Here is a 23,533-nt window from a genome sequence, read left to right as displayed (position 1 = left end):
GTGTTTCGTGCTGTGGAGAGGTTGAGTCCCACAGCAGACGAGTGAAAAAAGTGTCAGTTTTGCTTTTCTTGTGCGACTTGAGCCCACGTGTGAAACTGTTGGAATAACCTACTGTTGTGCTCACACATGAGATGTTGATGAAACGTTACAGAAGATCTTTTCATTTAACATCTTTTGTCACCCCTGACATGGCGCGAGCTGTGACTGTCTCCACACGATGATGAAGCAGTGTGTTTGAGTTTTCGCTCACACACACTAAACACTGGTTTGGGTTCATCTAGACACGCATGCTCCACCATGTTTCAGCTGAGGTGTCTTTCCAATCACTTCAGCTGAAACAGTTTAACTAAGCACACAGAGCAATGCTGTTAACAAGTCTCCTGTCTGCAATGACCTGAGTGGATTTTTTTACAATTTCTTGTAGCGCTTAGTTTATTGGCCTGTGGCTTTGAACTTTGCCCACAATGCTGGAGCTTTAAGGCAGTAACAGGCCTCTGTTTGTACATCCTGCTTGTTCCCACTGTGCGGTAAGAGGAATCAGAAGTGGCTTGTTAACACATTAAGCTGTCAGTAAGTCTCTGTTGTCTTCAAACACTATGTTAGTCACCAACAGCTAAGCCAAAGGGAAGAGGACACACTTTATTTATCTGTTCTGCCTCTGCCTTTTGTTGCTTGGCCTCTGTGACTGGTTTACACAATCTCTGTGTGTTCGTGCCTGTATGACGCAAAGAGAGAGTGTGTATTTATCCTAAATATTCATGCACAGCTCTTCTCGCTGCATTTTGTATTCACAATGAAATATTCTCCCTGAGTGGACTGAAGTTGTTTACACTAACCCCTCAGTGTGTGTGTGTGTGTCTGGGGAGGGCTGGGGTGGGAGGGGGTAGTACGTAACACAGCTCCATGCCTACTCTCTCTTCAGATAAAGAGGAACTCTTTCAGAATGTACTGACGCGAGCAGCAGAGCAGTTTTCAAAGTAAGCAGATAGGTGAGTGCGTATGTTTCAGTCTAAATTTACTGTAAATGGTTTCTTTACACTCTGTTCTAACACCGTCTTTTATATTCCTTCTTTCAATTAGCTTGGCTTGGGGGTTTTTGTAGAGCATTGTCCAGAAAACAGAAAACCTTGTATCTCCAAAACCTGAAACAGAATGATGAAAATGTCGGTTTTATAACTGCTGTGGCTTTTCTTTCATGTTCTTCACTTTGTATTAATTCAACGAGGCTATAACCCCACCTCGAGTTAACAGCAGCTGCAACTTGTTAATGTTACTGCTAGTTATCTGTTGTCGTCATATCTCTTCATCCGTATCTGCCTCTTTGAACTTTCACTTGTTGTTCCACAGATGATTCTGCTGCTTTTGCTCTCATGTCATTTTCAAGCCAATGAAACATTTACGCAGTGTTGTTAGTGCTGTAATTCTGCAGTAGAGCAGAGCTTTGGTGGTTTGTCAAAGTCTGAAGCTGAAATAAAGGATCTTCATGTCTGAAAATAAATTTGCTGTGAGCAGTGAATTTGCACCTGCTGTGTTTTAAGACTAGCAGAAGAATATTTAACATTATTTGACTTATTGTCACATTTTAATACAATAACATGTTTATGTATCTATGTAGCATTCTGCATGTGCTTCCTTATGACAGATGAGGTATGAAGACGGGCACCTGAAAGAGTTAAAATACAGCGACAGGCCAAAAATGAATAAACAACGGATATGGATTAATGTGAACACGTTCACAGGAATATAAATACTCCTGCTCTTACTAAGACAAAAATTATGTGTAAACATAACTGTTCATTGATCATTAAGCTTCTCCATGAGCTCCCTCGCTCCTTTATGAACTGTCAAGCTATGTGGCTTGGAGCAGTCATGCCAAATCTTGAAGCACCTTAATCTTTGAAGATATACTTACTGTAGACATTAGAAGTAAATATATGGAGTAGAGCAGTGCAGGAATGTGCAGTTAGGTATCAGTATTTGGACCATGACACAATTATTTGTCCTCATGACACCACAGTGTAATTTCAGGTTGAAAGGGAGACTTTGTCTCAGTGAGGAGACTGTGTGGAGTGGAGAATAGGGGACACAAAAGCAAACAATACAAAGCATGGAAATAAGCTTAATATTAACTGAAAGCGAGCCGTTTTATTACAGGCTGGTTTTAACTGTACAAAACAAGAGCCAAAAGCAAAACTAAACACTACATTAAACTGGGTGAACTAAGGATAAACATAAGAAACCCTGAAGTGAATATGAAAACATGAACCGTGAAGACTTTGCATAAGTACATGAAATCCTGGAAAACATGGCGTGAGCATAGCAGGATAGCAGACAATCAGTCAAGGAATAAATGCAGACTCAAGGACACACAGGATGTGATCAGGGCAAACACATGTGGAAACAGCTGGGTGGAATGAACATAATGATGCCACAGGGGAAGTAGAACTAAACACAATGAACATGGGACACCAGACCTCTTCAAAATAAAAGAGGAAAGATGAACACATGACACATGACAGTCTAAGACACACAGACTTAACATAACAAACTGACGAGGAATACGCACATTATAAATACACACAGAGCTAAAAGGGAACTGGAGATGAGACATAGACATAAGCACGCACAAACTGAACATGATGGGTGCGGAAACACACACATGATGGATGGAAAGGGACTTGAGGGAAAACATGTAAACAAGAGGAGAAGACGGGAGACAAAGACATAAACACAAGGGGCGAAGACACAAGAGGAATCTAATAGAAAATAAACTATAACTGGGCAAACTAGGCAAAATAGATGAGCTAAAGATAACTGCATGAACTTAAACATAAACATCAAAATAGATTAAAAAGCAAAGCGCTGGGTCAAATGAGCCAGGATGGTGGCAGATTTTCACCTTTAATTAGTGACTTTTTTAGAAGCTGTTAATTGTTGATTTGATTTTGATTGTTTGGTTTAGAGTCCCAGATGGTGGCCTTTCCATTTTCATTAACAACTTCCCCATTTCCTCTTTCCCACCTACTTCCATGTGTCTGCAGGGCATTCAAAATCAACAAGCTGAAGACTGAGGTCACCAACCGTCTCACAATGTTGGAAAAGAGAGTAGAGCGTAAGTTCGTTCCCACCACTCTACAGTCACATTTACTGTCTTCCGTCATCAGCTGTTAATCTTGGATATAAAAGACACATTTGAAAAAGGAATGCAGTGTTTGATTAGTCATCACTATCCTCGTGACTTATAGCCAACTCACCGAAAAGTCAATGATCATATATGTCACATAGAAAGTGACACATTATGTGTTTATAGCCCCGTTTTGGATTTGGGAGACAAACCTCCAACAGGTTCTGCTGAAGGGTTCTTCCTGTTAAAAGGAAGTTGTTCCTTTTCACTGTGCTTGCTTAAAGGGGGTCATATGATTGTTTGGGCTTTCTCTCTATTATTGTTGGTTCTCTGTCTTATAATATAAAGTGTTTTGCAGCACTCTTGTCATTTGGTGCTATATAAATTCAATTGAATGGCCGAGGCACCCAGGATCTCTCTTCTGGACTATATCCCTCCCAGTCCACGAGACAGGCCAAACATCCAGTAACCTCATCACAGAGTAGGCAGGTAGTGGCCAGAGGTCACAGACGGCTGGAACAGACTGGTTTAACCCTCGATACATTGCAAGACTTACAAATGTTCATATTTCTGGGTAATTTGAGGTGCATGTGACGGGATTTATGACTGACTGAAACCAGTGAAACTGGGAGACAGTTCCCTTGACTCAGTGCGGAGAGGAATGTGTTTAGCAAATAACGAGACACTCCGACCTGGAAAATATGTTGGAACAGGAAGACAGTGATGATCGATTTGTTGTCTGTTCTGGGAGGAAGTCCTGACCAGTGTGGTTCCAGTTAATTTTCCACAGACATCTTCAGTGACAGAGATGAAGTTAAACAAATGGGACACTGGGATCAGCTTCTTGGGATGGGAACAGAGGTAGGCTGGAGCCTATTGCAGCTACTATAGTACAAGAGGCAAGGTACACCCTGAACAGGTCACCAACCTCACACAGGGCTAACACATAGAGAGAGACACACTTTAGAATCACCAGTTAACCTAATCTCACTACCTGCATTTGGACTGTACCCAGAGAAAACATAACGGGGAGAACATGCCAACTCCACAGAGAAAGGCCCCGGCCAGATGGTGGAGTTGAACTGAGGACCTTCTCGCCCTCTCGGCAGGTGTGGCAGGGCATCTAGCATATCACCTACTTCAGAGGGCAGACCCATGCAGAAGAACTAAACACTGTCTCATGCCTTGACATCCTGGTCAGGAAACTGTCTGAACTGGGATTCCCCCCTCCTACTTGCTCTTGGTTCTTTAGCAACCTTCCAAACTCAGTTCACACCTTTCCTCTGCTGAGCACTGGCTCCCCACAAAGGTGTATGTTGAGCCTATGGCTCTACAGCCTCTACACCTCTGTCTGCAGACCTGCTTACACCAGCAAGACCATAGGGAAGTTTGCAGATGATGATGATGACTCTGCCACAGAGATGATGTAATGAATCTGTCTGCATTATGTTGAGTAGACAGTGAACACCACAATGACACAGGAGATGATCCTGGACTTCAGAAGACACAGAGCAGACCACCTTTACCGCTACATAAATGATGACCCTGTGGAGAGACTTCAGGATTTCACATTCCTGGGCACCGTGATCTCTTCCAACCTCTCCTGGACTGTAAACACCTCCTCCATAATCAGGAAGGCACAGCAGTGTCTGCAATACTTCACAGTGCACAGAAGAAATAGCATTTGTAAGAAGACCGTCTAACGCTCCACTCATCCTGCATCTCACCTGTTCAAACTGCAGCCCTCTAGGAGATGCTGCACATTCATCCAAACCAGGACCAGCTTCTTTTGACAAGCCGTCGCGGTACTGAACACACACACACACACACATCACCCCAGCACAAGACGAGTGCAATACTTCAGAGCAAACCTTGGACATCTGTATAGTCTGGTAGTCCAACTCCTCCAGGATCACAGAGTAAAACAGTCACCATCTACCGGAACCAAATTCCTTGTATGTGTCTGCACATATACTTGGCCAATAAACACAACTCTGATTCTGACTCTGATTCTTTCTGATTACCAGAAGGTTTGCTGTGTCTTTCAAAGTATTTTTGTTTATGTCTGCCAGCACAGCCTCAAGCAGATATCAAAACATGCCATTATCAGAAAATTTGCTGCATCTTTCCCAGCACAGTCTCAACAGCATGGAGGGAATTCCAGGAGACAGGCAGTTACTCTAGCACAGGAATGTCAAAGTCACTTTACATCACGGGCCAAGAATATGCTTTAGGTCATGGAAGATGAAGGCCCTAACACCACTGGCTGGCACTCACACTTGACAAACTAAATCCAGTAAAACACCTCTGAGATATTAAATCAAACCATAACTGAGCCTCCACCATGACAAAAGGCTGTAGACACTTACTATTTTGTAAGTGTACATATTTTATATTCACTTCTTAATCCCTGTTTAAGGCTCCGTCGTTTTTTTTCTCGATGTTTCCACTCCTAAAGAATGACGTCTTCTCAGTCACTCATCCACTGAGACAGGTTCTGATAAATCTATTCATGGATCCACAGGGGCGTAATTTCCAGGGGAGTTAGGGGGGTTATGACCCCCGCAATAATCAGACCCAACCAATATAGCCCCCCCCAATAAAATTATGAATTATCTTGTATAAATAGGCTGTTGGTTTTCTTTACTCATTTCAGTTATTATCAGCAAAATAGTTGCATGTTTAATCATCTGGAAATTTACCCAGATTTATTTATTTATTTAGACAGAGACCTTGACTCCCCCAGTGTTCAGCACAAAGTTAAATCGATGTGTCTCCACCGTCATGGTTCTGGGTCTTCGTCCCAGAATTTTCAATTTATGTTGTGTTCTCATGATTTGGTTTCTTTTAGGATTTGAGATGATTTATGATCTATTTCTATATCTTGTACTTTGGAGTTTTAGATTGTTCCCTTGTTTTGTTTTCTGTGCTCTTCTGAAGATGATCTTAGTTTCTGTTTTTGTGTAGTCCATCTTAGTCTTGTCTCTGTGATTGTATCCCTTTCTGTCCCCATTGTTGTGTCCCTATGTCCCTGTGCTTTGGTTAGCTAGCACCCTGTCTCTGTGCTCACTGTTTAGTTCTGTCAGGTTAGTATGTTTTAGTCCTGGTGCCAGGGATTATTACTTCCTGTTTTATTTTGATAGGTCCTCTTGTGAGCTATTGTCTCCTTGTCTCATTAGTTAGACTGAGTTCAGCTGTAGTTCCCAGTTGTCTTCACTCTGCCCTCCTCTTGTGTATTGATGACCTCCATTTGCTTCTGTTCTGTCACATCCTTCTTCTTGCTGTGTGCCTTGTGTGTTCCTCCAAGTTCCATGGTTTCCATTAAAGTGTGAAAGTTTTTGGTGTCTATGTTTTGACCTTCATTATTTTGTACTCTATTTTTAACCAGATATGGACTTCTATTTATTTAGAAGCCAACATCTGGTTTGTGGAGAGCAGATTGTTGTGTTTAATGATTATGATTTGAATCACCATTATGAGACTAAACACACAGAGAAATATCAGAACCTAATTGATATGGAGCTGGAAAAATTGCTCATGAGGCTGCACTTTTTACTGAGATTTACACCTCCATTGATGGAGTTGTCATGTCATTCTCTGTTACGAGATTATTAAAGTGTTTACTGTCCCTCTAATATGCTCAGAGAAAAAAAAAGAAGAATCTGAAAATGTGCCCCTCTCCAGGCAAGTCATAACACACAGAAGGCATCTGTAACTGAAAGAAAAAAATAATTGGGCAAGAGAAACGAATCACAGTCACACTTTTGTAGGGGCAGAAAATGGTGATAGAGGCTAGCAGACAGCTGTGAGGAGGACTGGCCTGGACAAAATGTTAAAAACAACATGGAAGAATGAAAGATATTCCAGAGCTCTCAGATGTGGAAGCTTACTCATTGTTCATGTGACACGCTTTGCATTTCCACCTCAGATACTGAACATGGCTTTAATACACTATTGTCCAAGCTCAAAAACAGGCTAGATTTCTCTTACTAACCAAGAAAAAACCCTGAAAACCTACACATGAAGTAAATAAACTACAAGTAACATGGCTATAGCATTTTCTATAAAGTAGTCTTTGAAATGTTGCAAAAATATGCTCGTTTCTCACAACTCTTTTGGCGAATGTTGATTAAATACTAATAAAATGTTGATGTTATTACTACACCTATGTCTATTTACTAAATAAATATTGAGCAGAAACGAGTTTAGCTTATTAATGTGACTCCACAGGAAAGAAACAATTTGAAATGATTTATTTAGGCACTTTGTTACTGACAGCTTTTTGCAAAAACACATTATTAGCATTAGTTTAAGAGTGCATATTTATGCAACCAGGTTTTTATACGTTTTTCATTTTTATTTTCCCCCTTAAAAGATTGTTTTGCAAAATGAACTGTTTTCTCAAATGTCATAGCAATTCTCTGGAATTCTGTGGCTAAAAACAGGTTTGACATGAACCTCTTTCTGTATGGAGATTTATCAGATCATGGTGTTGTGTCAAATTATGTAGTTAGATTTTCTGAAATTCAACTTTCTGCAATAGAGGTATAAAACTATAGAAAAGACCTCACCATTAGATTACTGTAATGCTCAGCCTCATTCATGCACATTAGCGTACAGGTAACCGAGCACCTTCAATGCATTTTGTCTGAAGTTGTGTTCCTCTACAGTTAATGATACTGTGATTAGATAAGTTGATGCCCCACTGTGTGTGTGGTCTGCTAACCCACCTTGGGAGGCAGTTAACTTTGTGAGATCATTAGAGTCTACTGAACATTGACCTGTTCAGAGTATAAAAGTGTGTGCTGTCATTTTATACTTACACAACATCCAATGTAAGGTCATGCACCAATGCCATTTCCTCTAGTAAGCTTCTACCATTTTATTAAGTGCAAGCGGGAACTTTGTTCTTCTGAGGCTGCCGACTTGTTCACCGTGCTGCTAGACTTAGTTTGACCAGCTTGTCTGATGGCGTCTTGGCAGGCAATACAAAGTTATGCAATATGATCAATGAATGTTGTGATCGTCTTACTTTTCTTATTCTTTTATCTTTTATAATATGGGACTTCTAGGAGTTTATTGTTAAAGTAATTACCAGCAGGAACATTTATTCTGTCGTTGTTTAGCAATGATTGCAGTGATTCAAGCAAGGCTATAATTATAGGCTATAATCTCCCGATAACAAACGTGCATTTTGTGTTTATTTGTGCTATCTTTAATATTTACATTTGTTTGATAATCGAAACATTTAAGTGCGACAAACATACAAAATAGTAAATCAGGAAATGTAGTTATCACACCTGTTTTATTAACTGTGTGTTAACACTTTATATTAAGGTACAAGTTCCACATGACTTATTAGCATAGCATGGAAAAAAAAACCCCATAAAAGCATAACTAGAACAGGGTTCAAGATTGCGTGATCCAGTAAGCTTGTAAGCTTTTCAAAAAAAGTACATTTGAAACTTAAAAAGTAAAGTTTAAAAGTAAAGACTGTGTCTGTTTTCTGAATCCAAGATGATCAAAGTGGTAGAAACACATTTTTTTCTGTTGTATTGCAAATAAAGCTAAAGTAGTTATTCAGAGCAGCTAATGAAGCTCACTAACTCTGTGATGCATGATTTCTGCACTGTGAGGGCATCTTAGTGATGTAATCATGTGTTCAGAACAAAGTGAAGGTTTTTGCCAGTTTTTGATGCAACAGCAGCAGAACAACTCAGCAGGGCGGACATCAAGAGCACACCATGAATTATGGCTTTAAACACAGCTGTTCAAACCTCATTAAATCCTGACTGTGATGACCTCTCAACATCACACTTTGGCAAAACACAACTCAAGATTTCTCCATGAAAGATATGAGAGTGCATCCTCTGCCAGTGCTCTGTCTCTTTGTTATAAAGAGAGCGATACAATTATTTCAGAAATGCTCTTCCTTTGCTCGTGCTCCCTCATATGAATAAAGGTCAGTGTAAACTATAGCATAGACTGAGCATGTTGCTGCAATCCTTCATAGCAAGAATGGTCACTGAAGTTAAGTGTTGTACACAATACCTTGCAAATGCTAACTTTACAGGTCTGGCATGGTTTTAACGAATAACTCTGTCTGCAGTGGAGGGGATGAAGGTGATGGAGATTGAGAAATGTCGCAATGACATCAAGAAGCTCCGTGAGGAGATCGCATCCAGAAACAACAGGTAACAGCAACACAATGAATTCTCTGCTCCTTTAAGATGACACATTAGTATTAGTGTGCTAAGCCCAGTGATGGTGTTAGTTAATGCACTATTGGAACAATTAAAAATAATTAATCAGTCATTATAAAATCAGTCAACTACTATTTCTCCATGAGTAATTTGCTTGGCTAATTTAACCTTAATAGTAATACATGTAGCAGCAACAGTTCTTCTTTTAGCTGCTTTCTTCAGAGGTCAACACAGTGGATCATTTTCCTTCTCCCTACCCGATCCCTAGCATCCTCCATGGTCACACCAATCATCTGCATGTCCTCCTTCAGGACAAACCATCCAAACTTGCCTCTTTTTCTTAATATCCAATTTGCTCAACCTGAGCTTGTCATGGTCGGCTGTGTGGCAGGCAGGCAGGCAGGAGTGGTGGACCCAAAATGCAGGATTCTTAGGAAACGAGGTTTCAACTGAAAATGCAGCTTTATTGCTGGAACAAAACATCAAGATAAAATAAAACTCACAAAAGCAAACAAAACTCTAAACTGAGATGCAGGAGGACTGGAAATCATGAACACACAGCAAGTGAAGGTGAACAGCCGTTAACGACACAACACTGACACAAAGACACACTGGGCTTAAATACACTGAGGGAGTCATCAAGGAATTAGAGACAGAAGGGGGACACAGCTGGGAGAAATAAGACCTAACGAGACAGGGAGAGCAAAGCCGGAACACTGACATCAGACAGGAACAAGAACCTTCAAAGTAAAACAGGAAACAAAACACACTTTACTAAGACACGGACTAGACAGAGAGAGACAGACTTGACACTGACCAAAGTCTACTAAATAATCATCATAATCAAAACAGTATCACTGATAAATCAAATCATAAATCATAATCTAGAAAAACACCAAAGCATGAAAAACAGAAAGCTGGGTCAACATGACCCAGAACCGTGACAGAGCTGTCCCTCTGACTTAATGTCATGGAGCAGCAACACTAACAGAAATAATTAGGAGTTCATGTAAATGATGAAGGTTATGCTAATAAAATGGTCTTTTGTATTATGATTAATATTACAGACATAAACTGTTGTGATGTTTTTTTTCCTTTTCAGTAATTTTTTGGATGACAACAAGAAGCGGAGTCCTTGCATCCCCTCTGACCCCAAAGTAAGGCTTTTACTCCATTTTATGTCCGTCACACCTCCACAGTGCTCAAATCACAAATCCACAAATGGAGATGAAATTTGTCAAGACAAAATTTAATGTGTCTAATTTTCAGAGATTGGCCACCTTTATTAACACTGATCAGGATAGAGTCACTGTCTCTTAGTTTGAATGTGTAAAGAGTATAATGAGTGTGGATCGTATTTATGATCCATGCTTACTTACTATGCACCCCAAGCCAGATAGATGTAAACAGGGTTAACTGCAAATCAGCTGCCTGCAGTGCATGCTGTCACAGCAGACCTGTGGAGACAGTGAACCCACATCACCCACAATGTGTGTCTCCTCTCTTCTTCTCTTTGTGACTCCTGTGTGTCCTGTTGTCCTTTGTGTGTGTGTCAAGTACCATCTGTCTAAGGAGACAATGGAAGCTCTTAGATTGCCTACATTTGATGCTTGGCAGTGGGAGCCCAATGAGGTGAGATTAATACACTGATTCTTTTATTTATCAAGGACGGGTGATTAGCCAGTGAATGTGATTTTAACAGTTTTCTGACTGTTAACTAGTTAGCACTTGTTTTTGAGTCATGGCTTAAAGTAAGAAAGTAGACGGACATTATCACTTAAAGAGAAGTCCACAGAGTTATCACCACCTGACTAGAACTGTGCCTTACTCGGGATGAGCAGTTTAATAAATCTTTCTTTTTCCTATTTTGACTGTGATGTTCCCTATGTTTCCAACAATGTAACCTGCTTTACAGAAGTTTAGTCAGTTATGCTAGGACAGTAAACATCCCTGGATCAGGTCCAAAGCAGAAGATTTTATGGTAAAACTTGAGATCAAAATTCTTTCCTATGCCTGAAAACATAATAATAATAATAATAATAATAATAATAATAATAATAATAATAATAATAATGTATCCAAAACATAAACAAATGCACTTCATTTTTAAAAAAAAAAATATATATATATATATATATAAATGACTATATAATTATACATAATTATATATTTATACTTAGTTTTATGTTAAAATTGTTAAAGGACAGTAACATCTGTTGAATTTTAAGAATAAGCCAAAAATAACATCCTATACTCTGCACTAACAAACTCCTTTGCTGTCCAGATGCTGAGCCGTCTGGAACATATGTACCATGACCTGGGCTTGGTCAGAGACTTTAATATAAATCCCATCACACTGAACAGATGGCTGGTGAGACCTTGACCCCGTACAGTTGGCTCTACCTTGTTTCTATAAAATAAACCTTACCTGAACAGAAAATAAAGAAATAATTTCCAAAAGCTAATATTTATGTTTAGGGAATTTCTGTGATGAAACTGCTGCTTTCTCTCTCACTGTAGCTGTGTATCCATGACAACTACAGGAATAACCCCTACCACAACTTCCGCCACTGTTTCTGTGTCACCCAGATGATGTACAGCATGATCTGCCTCTGCAGCCTTCAGGTAATGTGATTCTCAGAGACTTTACCACGAGTTTTCTTCCGCTGTACCCGTCATGGCCCTTGGGTCGTTGACCCAGGATTTAGAGTTTGGGGATATTTAGGGGTTCTCTGATTTTGTTTATATTTGTTTTATAGCTTTGTATTCTGAAATTTCGACATGTTGTCTTTTTGTTATGGTATTATGGTTATATTGCAGTTATCTAATTCAGTTAAGTTCAGTTGCATTTTATTTTTATAGCGCCAAATCGCAGCAACAGTTGCCCCAACAATCATATGAGCCCCTATGAGTAAGTGCTTTGGTGACGGGGAAAGGAAAAACTTCCTTTTAACAGGAAGAAACCTCCTGCAGACCCAGGCTCAGGGAGGCTGTGGAAGCCAGAGGTTAATAATTATTATTTAAACACAGAGTGGTCTATAAATAGACCCAGCAGCTTAGACCTACTGCAGTGTAACTAACTATATATATATATATATATATTTGTGTCAGCCCTCCCTTGCCCTTGAGAATTTTATTTTTGGATTATGTACACCTTTTTCCCCAGTAATAAAGCTTTTTGGTGTTTTACTTTTTTTTTAATAAAACCAATGTTTATATTATGTTTTAGGAGAAGTTTACTCAGATGGAGATTCTGGCTCTCATGACAGCTGCTGTGTGTCATGACCTCGATCATCCTGGATTCAACAACATGTAAGAAAAGACACAGAAATGCAGCAATAGATGGTGCTTCTCTGTGTCATCTGTCTTCTTTTTTGCCCGTTCTATTCTTGATCACATGGAGCAAATACATGCAGACACTGGAGTCATGCCGGTTACACAAACAACAGATCAATTCAATAGGACAAACAGAGGTGCAGTATTAAACTGAGAGGATAAGTTAAAGGGATAGAAATATTTAAAAAAAAAAGAAACTACATCAAAATAGCACAAATAATTGTAGTAACAGGATAGAGGATGAAAAAAAGAATAACAGGTATGTGTACAAACAATTTGTAAAAGACAAGTCTACACACTGATAGAGAGCTGAGAAGGGAATGAGACATAGGCTGTGTCCCAATTCAGGGTCTGCACGCTTGAAGTACGCGCACTACGTGTACTACGTACGGTGCGTACTATAAGTACGCACCTTAGGGTCCTAAGGCTAGACCCCCTATGCTAAGCAAGCCTACCGCAGACATGAGCGAGACAGATAAATATGAAGGCATGCCGGCTCGGACGTCGCCCGGATCAACAAGGTCCGCGTCAGGTGTTGAGGAACCAGGGCACCCTGACGAAAAGTGGGCTACTGGAACAAGAAGGCATCGGTGGGCAAGAGACGAAAACAGGGCGTTGTTGGAATGCTACTACGCAAGTAACCCCAGCGGAAGGGGCTACATGAATAGGATGAGGGACCTATGGATTCTTCGATACCCAACATCCACAATGACAGCAAAACAACTAAGGGCTCAGAGAAGAGCTCGAGAGGATGTGGAGGGTGAAGGTAACGGTGGTCCCCGTGGTAATCGGAGCACTAGGTGCGGTGACTCCCAAGCTAGGCGAGTGGCTCCAGCAGATCCCGGGAATAACATCGGAGATCTCTGTCCAGAAGAGCGCAGTCCTGGGAACAGCTAAGATACTGCGCAGGACCCTCAAGCTCCCAGGCCTCTGGTAGAGGACCCGAGCTTGAAGGATAAACCGCCCACAGGGGCGTGCTGGGTGTTTTCTTTTTTTTAATTTATATATATGTGTGTGTGTGTGTGTGTACAGTTAACGCCGAAAGTACAGACATCACTAATGTCACATAACTTTGCCGACATGTGGCCAACAGCAATGTTTTAATGTTCTTCGTTATTAAACATTCGCACATAAATAAGTGACATCATATTCAGTACTTACTTTTGACAGTTCACTCTTCAGCCGCTCCCGTCTGCCGTATTTTGCGGCAAAATTATCCACACCCACCCCCGCGCTATGAATTGTGGGATATATGGGACCACAAACCGTGCACCGGACCATGCTTGATATTTGGGGAAATCGACGGCGCATTTGGAGTATGCATTTGAAGTACACTTCGAATTGGGACAGCCGTCGTCGCGTGGCGGTGACGAAATCACACTTAAAATGCGTACTTCAAGCGTGCAGACCCTGAATTGGGACACAGCCATAGAACATGAGACAATTACCTTTCAAACTAAAACAGGAAGTTCTTTGTGTTTTCAATTTTCTATTAACTCAGTCTTCAGTCTCTCTCCTCCTGTCACATTTGTCCCTGTGCCTCTCACTCCTCTTATTGATCCTCTTTGTCAGGTATCAGATCAACGCTAGAACGGAGATGGCCCTTCGCTACAATGATATTTCTCCTCTGGAGAACCACCACTGTGCTGTGGCCTTCCAGATTTTCTCCCAGCCTGATTGCAACATATTCTTCAACTTTGACCCTGAGGCCTTTAAACAGATACGACAGGTACTTATGTGCAGCTGCAGAAACAGAAGTATTGTTTGGGTTAATACATGCACTACAATGGCAAAAATAATTATATTATTATTTGATGAGACCCTGCACAAAATATTTAACAGGTGCTTTATACTTCAGGACTCTTTCTGCTTGGGCCAGTGATGTACAAGGCCTTCATCTTTGTTCGATCTGGGTTTTATCCCTGCTTCTCTGACCTCGTGTCTCTTGAGTCTCTGAAAGTCAAGATAACCTGATATTCTTTCCACTCAACCTTTCAGTGAGAGGGGTAGTTGTAGTTCTCTAGATCTAGATTCCCAGCCACCTGCTAAGGTACTTGTTGATCTTTTACTTCATTCCTTTCAGTACAGTAAATGGGACAGCATGCACTGTCATGGGCTACATTAACCTGGGGAACAGGCCATGTTGGCCTTAAACTCCCATGTAATCCACATCTATCAGTGTTCTTCAGCCATCCTTCTACTTGCTTCTCAGTGCTATGGACATTGTGGATGTCCCTAGTGGCTGGGGTGACTGTAGCTCAGGGGGTAGTGCAGGTTATGTGCTAATAAGAAGGGTGGTGGTTTAAATCCTGGCTGCTCCAGTCTGCATGCTAAATATTCTTGAGCAAAATAGTAACCCCAAGTTGTCCTCTGATGCATCTATGAATATGTGTGAATGTTAGATTGTGGTAATATGACATTTACAATTTGCATTTTGTTTTAATTCACATTTTACATCCAACTGTTTCAAAATTAGATTTAAATGACTAATTAAGACTATTTCACACCATGCTCTTTATCTTAAACTACATCTACAGAAAATAGCATAAGACACTGAGTTCTCCGTGTCTATACTGATGATTTATTTCCTTTGTCTTGTTTATCAGGAAACTATCACATTGATCCTGGCCACAGACATGGCACGCCACAGTGAGATCCTAAAAACCTTCAAGCAGAAAGTTGACAACTTTGACTACACAAATAAGGAGCATGTTGCCTGCGTAAGGACACATTTATAAATAAATCTTGGTGCTGTCACCTACAGTTAGGATCAGCTAATCTGAACCAACAAATACATGAATTATAACACATGAATTAAAGATTAATGTGGAAAACTCAGTAACTGGACAGTTAGTAAATAAAGTATCAGTCTTGCAAGGACAGACAGTAAAATGAAAATAATGTGATTGGTAACTCCTGCTTCACTTTGCTGAGCAAACTGGAAGAGAGAGAGAAGATTAATTTGTTCCCCAGCCTGTCCAATGGAAAAGATTACTGAAAAATATCCAAATGTACTTAGCTACATCAGCATTCATGGTAGCCTTGACCCTCTGACCCTGTGTTGTTTGCAGCTGAAGATGGTACTTATCAAATGTTGTGACATCTCCAATGAAGTGCGACCCATGGAGGTGGCTGAGCCTTGGGTTGATTGCCTGCTGGAGGAGTACTTCATGCAGGTAGGTATAGCAGAGTCAGGGAGCATTTGAATACAAGCAGGCAGCATTCCAAAGTCTGTTTCATTTGTACACGGAAAGTTCTGGTTAGCTGTGGTCCTAGATACTAAGATGGAGTGATGCTACACAAGGTTAATAAATAACAATGAGACACCTGCAGTCACTTGAAGTCTAGCTTCATTTACTTTAGTAGGAGGACAAAAAAAGTGAGCTGCTTATGGAAAATATGTGTTTGTGCTGCTCAGAGTGACAGGGAGAAGGCTGAGGGACTTCCTGTGGCTCCGTTCATGGACAGAGAAAAGGTCACCAAGTCAACAGCCCAGATTGGCTTCATCAAATTCGTCCTCCTCCCCATGTTTGAGACTGTGATGAAGGTGAGTGGACGGTGACAGTCAAGGACAGACAAAATAAGAGAGTTGTAAGATAGGAGTGGGTCCTTGCTCTCCTTTATAATTCTTCATATTGGGTAAAGGGTTCAAATTGAAAGGAAACTAGCTGCTGCTTTAGGCTAACTGCTTTCCTATTACACCTGAAGTGAGACAGCTATCTACTTTGAATTCCTGAATTTTCAGTATTACCCTGCTAATTTTAAGAATGTAGCAAACAGAGATACAACAAATATATGTGAAGGTCTACCATGTTTATTCCTCTGCATATTATTAGAGCTTTTTTATAATTTCATGTTTTGCATTACAATACCACAGAGACACAACAACTGACATATTTAAACTGTACAGTCTGAGGCAGAAATATTTCAGTAGCTAACACATTTATTCAAACTGCATGTCACTGCTGTTGTACATTAAAATCATTTGTGGAAATGGTGTCCTGGACTTTTACAAACAATTCTACAAGTTTAGCAGGTTCATTTGGGAGTGATGATGATAGACCTGAAAAGACTCAGCTTAATGATTCCTCTGCAGAAATGAAGCTCTTGTTCCTGCTGGAAAATGTTAACTGCTAAAAGGAAGATGTTTCAGATGAATCGAAGCAATATGTCCCAGGGGTGTTCTGTTGGATTTTGGTCAGGGGTCCAGTCAATGGTATCAAATCTTTGATCTTTACTGGCCTACCACCAAACCAGTCATGCAGACCGTGTCACTACTGTCACATATGCCCGGGTGAACCTGTCAGTGGCTGACCTGCCAATTCTGGTATTCTATGGTAAAGTGCTGCGCAGTGAGCGCGGAGCCCAGTAGAGGATATCGGACCTTACCTTATGAGTTTGTGGTCAGAGACATTCACAGCACTGGCAATGCTAAGCCTGTTCTTCCTTCCACAAGCAAATCCTGTTTAGGCGCTAGGGACCTTGTGTTGCCCTGCCCAGCTTTCAGAGAGTAACTACCTGTGCCCTCGATTATTATTATTATTATGTGAAATCCAACAGGAGTTGGACTACCTCCTGTCCAGCTTTGTGGAGTCTTTTATAAACTATTTACGATCAGTCTGGAGAGGGTCCCAGTGCTGTGGAAGCTGTTATTGCTTGTTCCTGTACCAAAGATGCCACGCAGCAGGTTTACAGATCTGTGGCGTTAATTTAAGACATCATGCAGACCCTGGATAGGCTGATCCTCGATCAGCTCTGACCTATGGTCAGGCCACATCTGCTTACCAACCCCACCTCAGAGTTCAGAACTCCATTACTTGCTCAATCATGTCTATGCCACTTGGAACAGCAGGTGAGCACTGTGAAGGTCATTTTTTCTTTTGTACTTTTCCAGTGCATTCAACATCATCAGACCAGTCCTCCTGGGTGATAAACTAAGAGCCATGCCTGTCTCATGCGCTGGATTATAGATTACCTGGCAGAAAGACCACACTATGTGTCTGACAAGTTGATCAGCAACACCGGGGCACCACAAGGGGCCGTCCTCCCCCGTTACCCTATCCCCTGTTCACCCTCTACACCAGGGGTGTCGAACTCCAGGCCTCGAGGGCCGGTGTCCTGCAGGTTTTAGATCTCATCCTGGGTCAGCACACCTGAATCAAATGATTAGTTCATTACCAGGCCTCTGGAGAACTTCAAGACACTTGAGGAGGTAATTTAGCCATTTAAATCGGCCGTGTTGAATCAAGGACACATCTAAAACCTGCAGGACACCGGCCCTCGAGGACTGGCGTTCAAGACCCCTGCTCTACACCTTGGACTTCAGCCACTGTACAGAGACCTGCCATCTACAAAGATTTTCTGATGTGCTGGATGGATGCATTAGTGGGTTTGATGAGATGATGCACCAACCTGTGGTGGACTCCTTTGTCATGTGGAGTGAGTGGAATCACTTGCAGTAACAAAGAACAAGGAAATAACTGTGGACTTTAGGAGGATCAGGAAACCAGTGACCCATATTTCAGTTCAGCGGGTCAACACGGTGTGACAGACGTTCCTGCGGTGGAGTGGGTGCTGGGGGCTGCTGCTTTTGGGGGAGGCTCAGACGGGGGCTCTGAGCCTACCGCTAGTCAGGGGAGCTTTGCAGATACCTCCACGGATGTCTTGGACTGGGCAGGCCTCTCACCAGAAGAACATTGCCAGTGGTTCAGGAGAAGCCAGATGGCAGTGGAAGATTGGCCTTTGGGATGGGGCTACACGACAGCGGAGGCCACACGACTCAGGGGCAAGGTGGCTACGACCTGAGCGACCAAGAGAGAAGCGCAGGTGTTAGGGCAGGTGGTCCTTGAGCAGTTTGTGGAAGGGCTCCCCTGGGAGACAGCACGGTGGCTTTGCTGCCACCAGCCGGAAGAGGAGGACCACCTGGCCATGCAGCCAGAGGAGGCAGAGGGTCACTGGAACTGGTCTCGTCCCACTGGCCGGCTGGCTCCCCAGCCCTGCCCTGGCAGAACCGCCACTGCAGCTACAGCCCACTAACCCCTTTCTCCCCGATCTGCCTCCCCAGGACCTGGCAGCGACAAACACCACGCAGGGCGGCACCGATGCCAAGGCAGGGGTGTTGGGGTTATGGGCGGCAGGGACACCTGTGGTGGGAGTGTGCCCACTGATAGACATGGAGCAGGTGTTCAGCGTCGCAGGGGCTCCAACACCCTCCTCCGGTCCAGGAGGGCCACACAGTGTTCCGGTAAGGTGCCCAGGGGATATATGCCAAGCTTTGGTGGAAATGGGCTTCACAGGCATTGTTGGACGCAGAGTGGGTGGAGGTCAGGTGTGTGCATGGGGACATTCACAAATATCCCCTAGTGGCGCTGCAGATAAAGTTTCAGGGCAAAACACATAGAGTAAAGGCTTCAGTTCTGAGGACAGATTGGCCGGGGTTTAAGAATCTATTGGGCCAGTGTGTGGGGATGCATCTACAACCTGTCTCGCACACTAAAAGAACTGTACAAATTAACTGGCATTAAATCTGTTCGGACCAGTGTCTACCACCCTAGATCGACGGTTTAGTGGAGCGACTGAATAGGACTTTAAGGTCCATGATTCGTAAGTTCATTCACAAGAATGAACACAACTGGGATCACTGGATAGAGCCTCTGTTGTTTTCAGTGCGAGAGGTTCACCAGGCATCCATGGGATTTTCTCCCTTTGAGTTACTGTTCGGCAGGAAGCCAGCAGATCCAAGCCCAGCTAAGAATGAAATTCAATTTTGGACCTGAGAGCAAAGCTGCACACTTTGGGGAGGTTATCATGAGAAAAGGTGTGGATATGAACCGAGTCTCACAGGCGGTTTGATACATCAGCATTTATGGTAGCCTCGACCCTCTGACCCTGTGTTGTGTGCAGCTGAAGATGGTACTTATCAAATGTTGTGACATCTCCAATGAAGTGAGGGACATGGAGGTGGCTGAGCCTTGGGTCGATTGCCTGCTGGCAATAATACAAAGAAAACTGAGAAAACCCTAACAATGATATGATCTCCTGTGAGCAAGTGAATTGGCAACATCATGGCAAGATTCGTCCAGATGCTTGGCTACAAGATGAACAGCCACAGAAGCAGTATCCTCCATGGAGAAGGAGACTAGAGGCCACACAGAGGGAATGCTGGAGATGGAGATAGAGCAATATTGGAAGAGCACAAGGAAGGAGGGTGCAACAAAGGCCAGACTTAAAGCCAATTGCACAAGTTGCCATCAAGTGTGGGATTTACCAAAAGAGATGCTTTTTCCCCACTTATGTTCTGCATAAGTCTGAATCCACTCATTCAAATAGAATGGCTACAGATACCAACTACAGAATGGGATCTGTAGTTGGTATCTGGGATCTTCTTTATATATATAAGGGAGATGGCCGCAACCACCAAATACCTGCAGAGGGTCAGCCAAGTCCTGAAGAGCAGCTGAATGGGAAAAACAAGATCTGGGCAATCAACACCTATGCCCTGCCGGTGATTAGATACCCTGCTGGGATAATAAGCTGGCCAAAGAAGGAGATAGATGGCAATGTATGCTAAGCGAAAGGAAGGAGGCCAACCACCGATGAAACAACGAACATCCATAAGTACATCGGGAAGATGGAAACAACTGACATGTGCTTAGTGAATACCTCAAGCAGCAGAAACCCAAGAAAGAGGAGGAACAAGGAGAGGAACCATCATGGAAGGATAGTATGACCACTGACAGAAGCGACTGACATTGAGAGATCTTACCAAAGCTGGGCTGAAAGACAGCACAGATAGCATGGGCACTAACCGCGGCAGCACAGGAACAAACTCTGAGCACAAGATTGTGTCTAAAATTTTGAAGTGACCTAACATGAAAAATGTGGACTAAATGAAGCGCTGTGAATACTTCCCAGGTGTTCTGTATGTGCTGTATGTTCTTCCTCAGATGTTACACTAAATTTCTTAGATAAAGTGAGTGTTTTCTGACCAAACGTCTTGTTCAAACAACATTTCCCTCAGATACGATAATGTCTTTTATTTAAACTGATGTTTGGTCTCTGAATTGTAAGTGGAGACCCAACTCCAATAACACTAATCAGAGAAGTGTTTTGATGCATGCTAAATCATCCCAAAACATTGATTCTGTTCATCTAGAATCAACGTTTTCAGTGGGAGAAACATTTCATCACTCATCCAAGTGACTTCTTCAGTCAAAGTTGGTTAAAGTTGGAAACTAGAACCACTGGTGAGGTCAGTTTCTTGATCATAAATATGCAAATTGTCATGACCACTGATCAGTGACCATTGATCAATAACAAACAGATTTTCCCTAAACACGGTGTCTCTGTGGCTTTCAAACTCCAAATCACACTGTGCCAGAATCGAGGAATTGTTCACCAGTGGTGCTAGTTTCAGTCATCATGTAAATGTATCCTTTATACCCTTTATAGTCAGAGAAGTTAACACTTGCTCTCTGTGTAAGTGTGCAAGAATGGGAGAACAGGAAGTGGTGCAGAGGTCCAGTAGCAGACGGCCTTAAAGGGAGATTAGCCAAAATAGATTTTTTTTTGGTGATGGTGCAGAACTTTTTGATCACCTATAAGAATGAGTATATAAAGCAGTTTAAACTAGTTCCACCTCAAGCACCTGTTACCGTAAATGTGTGCTTTAGCAGTGACACATCAGCAATAATGATAAAATGGAGGATAATGCATAAACTGTCACAGCAATAATTATAAATTCCAACCAGGAAGTTCCTGCTAAAATTCCAAAGTGTTACATTTTACAAGTGTAAACCTGTCTGTGCTAAGGATCTAAATGGACTGCTTATTGTTATACACTGTTACACTGTCTCTTGACTTCACACATTTTGACTCTTAGAGTTACATAAACACAAAATAATGAGGCGTTTGCAGCTTTAATACTGACTGCATGTGTGTGTGTGCATCTGTTAGCTGTTCCCACAGATTGAGGAGGTGATGGTAAAGCCACTCAGAGAGTCAAGAGACCGGTACGAAGAGCTCAAACAGACTGATGATGCCGTGAATGAGGTTGGATGATTTTTACAAGTGTGTGTGTTTTTAAATGCGGCTGCATTTAATTTGTCCGATTGGTCCTGAGTGTACTTTGTAACTGAGAAAGTGTGTTTCCTTCAGGTGCAGAAAAAGAAAAGTGAGAATTTAACAATGGATGGTGAGAAGTGAAAAGTTCTGAAAAGGTAGGAACCAAACACAAGTGTTTGCTGCAATGTTTCAGTCAGACTATGTATGAACCGGTTTCTTTGTGATCCGTGTTTCAGGACCAGTGAGCACAGAGCACAAGTACAGTGGAATAATGAGATGTGTTGTTCCACTGGGAGCTGTAAGACCTTCCATCACCCTGTCCACTCCTCACATGGAGCAGCATGAAGGGTGTTGTAGTTTCCAGTGTGCCACAGGAAGATGATGGCCGATGTTTAAGAGCAGCTTCTTAAGCTGCTACAGGACTTGAGGACCAGAGGGACTCTGAATTGAGTGGTTTTAGCTGAATGCTAGCATTCGAATACCACAGACTACTTCAGTGAACAATATTTAGATATAATTTGTGTATTGTGTTTGTTTTTACATATTTTTATTGGCTTTTGTTATTTTATACAAAAATTAAAAGTATGATCTTAATAGCAAAGTTCTGTCTGGACTGTTTCTTTTATTTTCAGACAAAATAGCCAATTATTCGTCATGGAAAGGCAGCAAGAGAAGAGGAAAAAAGGAGGGCAAAGATAGACAAGGACAAAATACAAGAGAGGGAGAAGCCAAAAGTTAAAGAAATGCAGTGAAATGAAATGCTTCCTAATTCTTCTTGTGATTGCTCCCTCTCACTGGATCATCTGCATCCATCCTCTGTCACACCCTCTGCATATCCTCCTTAACTTCATGGGTCATTGTGGCGCCAGTGTGTACGGCATGCCATCTGCTGCATCTTTTGCTCTCCACTTTGTTTTTGTTGTTGTGTGTCAAGCAAAATGTCAAGTGTCTACCAATGTATGATCACCAGACAGTTCTAAAGCTTTTCTCTACCAACCTCCGTGCTCACCTCACTGGAGGAAGCGGCACAGACGTCAGGGTAAGTGAGGTGGGCGGTTAGCTAAAACGCCTGTTTGGCCTGCTGTCCCAAACTTTTCCTGGCCCAAAAGGAATCGGCTCCTCACCTCTTTGCTTTGTTGCGCTCGTTGGATCAGGTGTTCTCTATCATATCGATCGAGACCATCTCCCCACTCTGTGATGTAAAAATGGTAAATGGCCTGTATTTGTATAGCGCTTTACTAGTCCCTAAGGACCCCAAAGCGCTTTACACACTCAGTCATCCACACATTCACACACTGGTGATGGCAGCTACATTGTAGCCACAGCCACCCTGGGGCGCACTGACAGAGGCGAGGCTGCCGGACACTGGCGCCACCGGGCCCTTTGACCACCACCAGTAGGCAACGGGTGAAGTGTCTTGCCACTACACAATGACCAAGACTCTCCGAGCCGGGGCTCGAACCAGCAACCTTCCGATTACAAGGTAAACTCCCAACTCTTGAGCCACGATCGCCCCATGTATTACATATGAACGCCACCCCCCACGGTCATGGTGCATGGGCACCCCGGCTATCCCAGCCATGCCCCACAGCTTACGTACAAAACAGTTGTGCAGACCTGAAACTCGCAATCGTTTGATCTCTACTTGGTGCAATGTGTGTTTGTGTACTTTGTGTTGTACCACACATGGTACAACACAAGTCTGTGGGGGGTGTGGTGACAGTGTGGGTACGTTTACTAGTGATGGTGTGATGAAGCCCTGGGAATGTGGCGAATCTTTCTGACCAACTGTGAAGTACTGACATCA

General features: G+C 42.4%; 1 protein-coding gene across 1 annotated transcript; it reads left to right on the top strand.

Moving 5' to 3' along the window:
• Positions 1–894: 894 nt before the first annotated feature.
• pde9a (phosphodiesterase 9A) lies at positions 895–22,958 on the top strand. The gene is made up of 15 exons (XM_040025729.1): positions 895–989; positions 3,042–3,112; positions 9,234–9,318; positions 10,430–10,484; positions 10,885–10,959; positions 11,612–11,698; positions 11,848–11,952; positions 12,557–12,639; positions 14,236–14,392; positions 15,270–15,383; positions 15,735–15,839; positions 16,082–16,210; positions 21,619–21,714; positions 21,820–21,881; positions 21,963–22,958. The coding sequence occupies exons 2-14, from the start codon at positions 3,091–3,093 to the stop codon at positions 21,865–21,867; spliced, it is 1,161 nt and encodes a 386-aa protein (XP_039881663.1). The 5' UTR covers positions 895–989; positions 3,042–3,090; the 3' UTR covers positions 21,868–21,881; positions 21,963–22,958.
• The last annotated feature ends 575 nt before the right edge of the window (positions 22,959–23,533 follow it).

The sequence above is a fragment of the Simochromis diagramma genome, unplaced genomic scaffold (genome assembly GCF_900408965.1).
Source record: "Simochromis diagramma unplaced genomic scaffold, fSimDia1.1 OVJJ01000322.1, whole genome shotgun sequence".
In the NCBI taxonomy this organism is placed as follows: domain Eukaryota; kingdom Metazoa; phylum Chordata; class Actinopteri; order Cichliformes; family Cichlidae; genus Simochromis; species Simochromis diagramma.
This window is presented reverse-complemented; position numbering and strand designations above follow the sequence as displayed.

Excerpts from the sequence above, each read along its gene's own strand:
- pde9a (XM_040025729.1), top strand. The coding sequence starts at position 3,091 with ATGTTGGAAAAGAGAGTAGAGC. Across the intron at positions 9,319-10,429 it reads ATCGCATCCAGAAACAACAG|TAATTTTTTGGATGACAACA; the intron begins GTAACAGCAACA and ends TTTCCTTTTCAG. Across the intron at positions 10,960-11,611 it reads GGCAGTGGGAGCCCAATGAG|ATGCTGAGCCGTCTGGAACA; the intron begins GTGAGATTAATA and ends TTTGCTGTCCAG.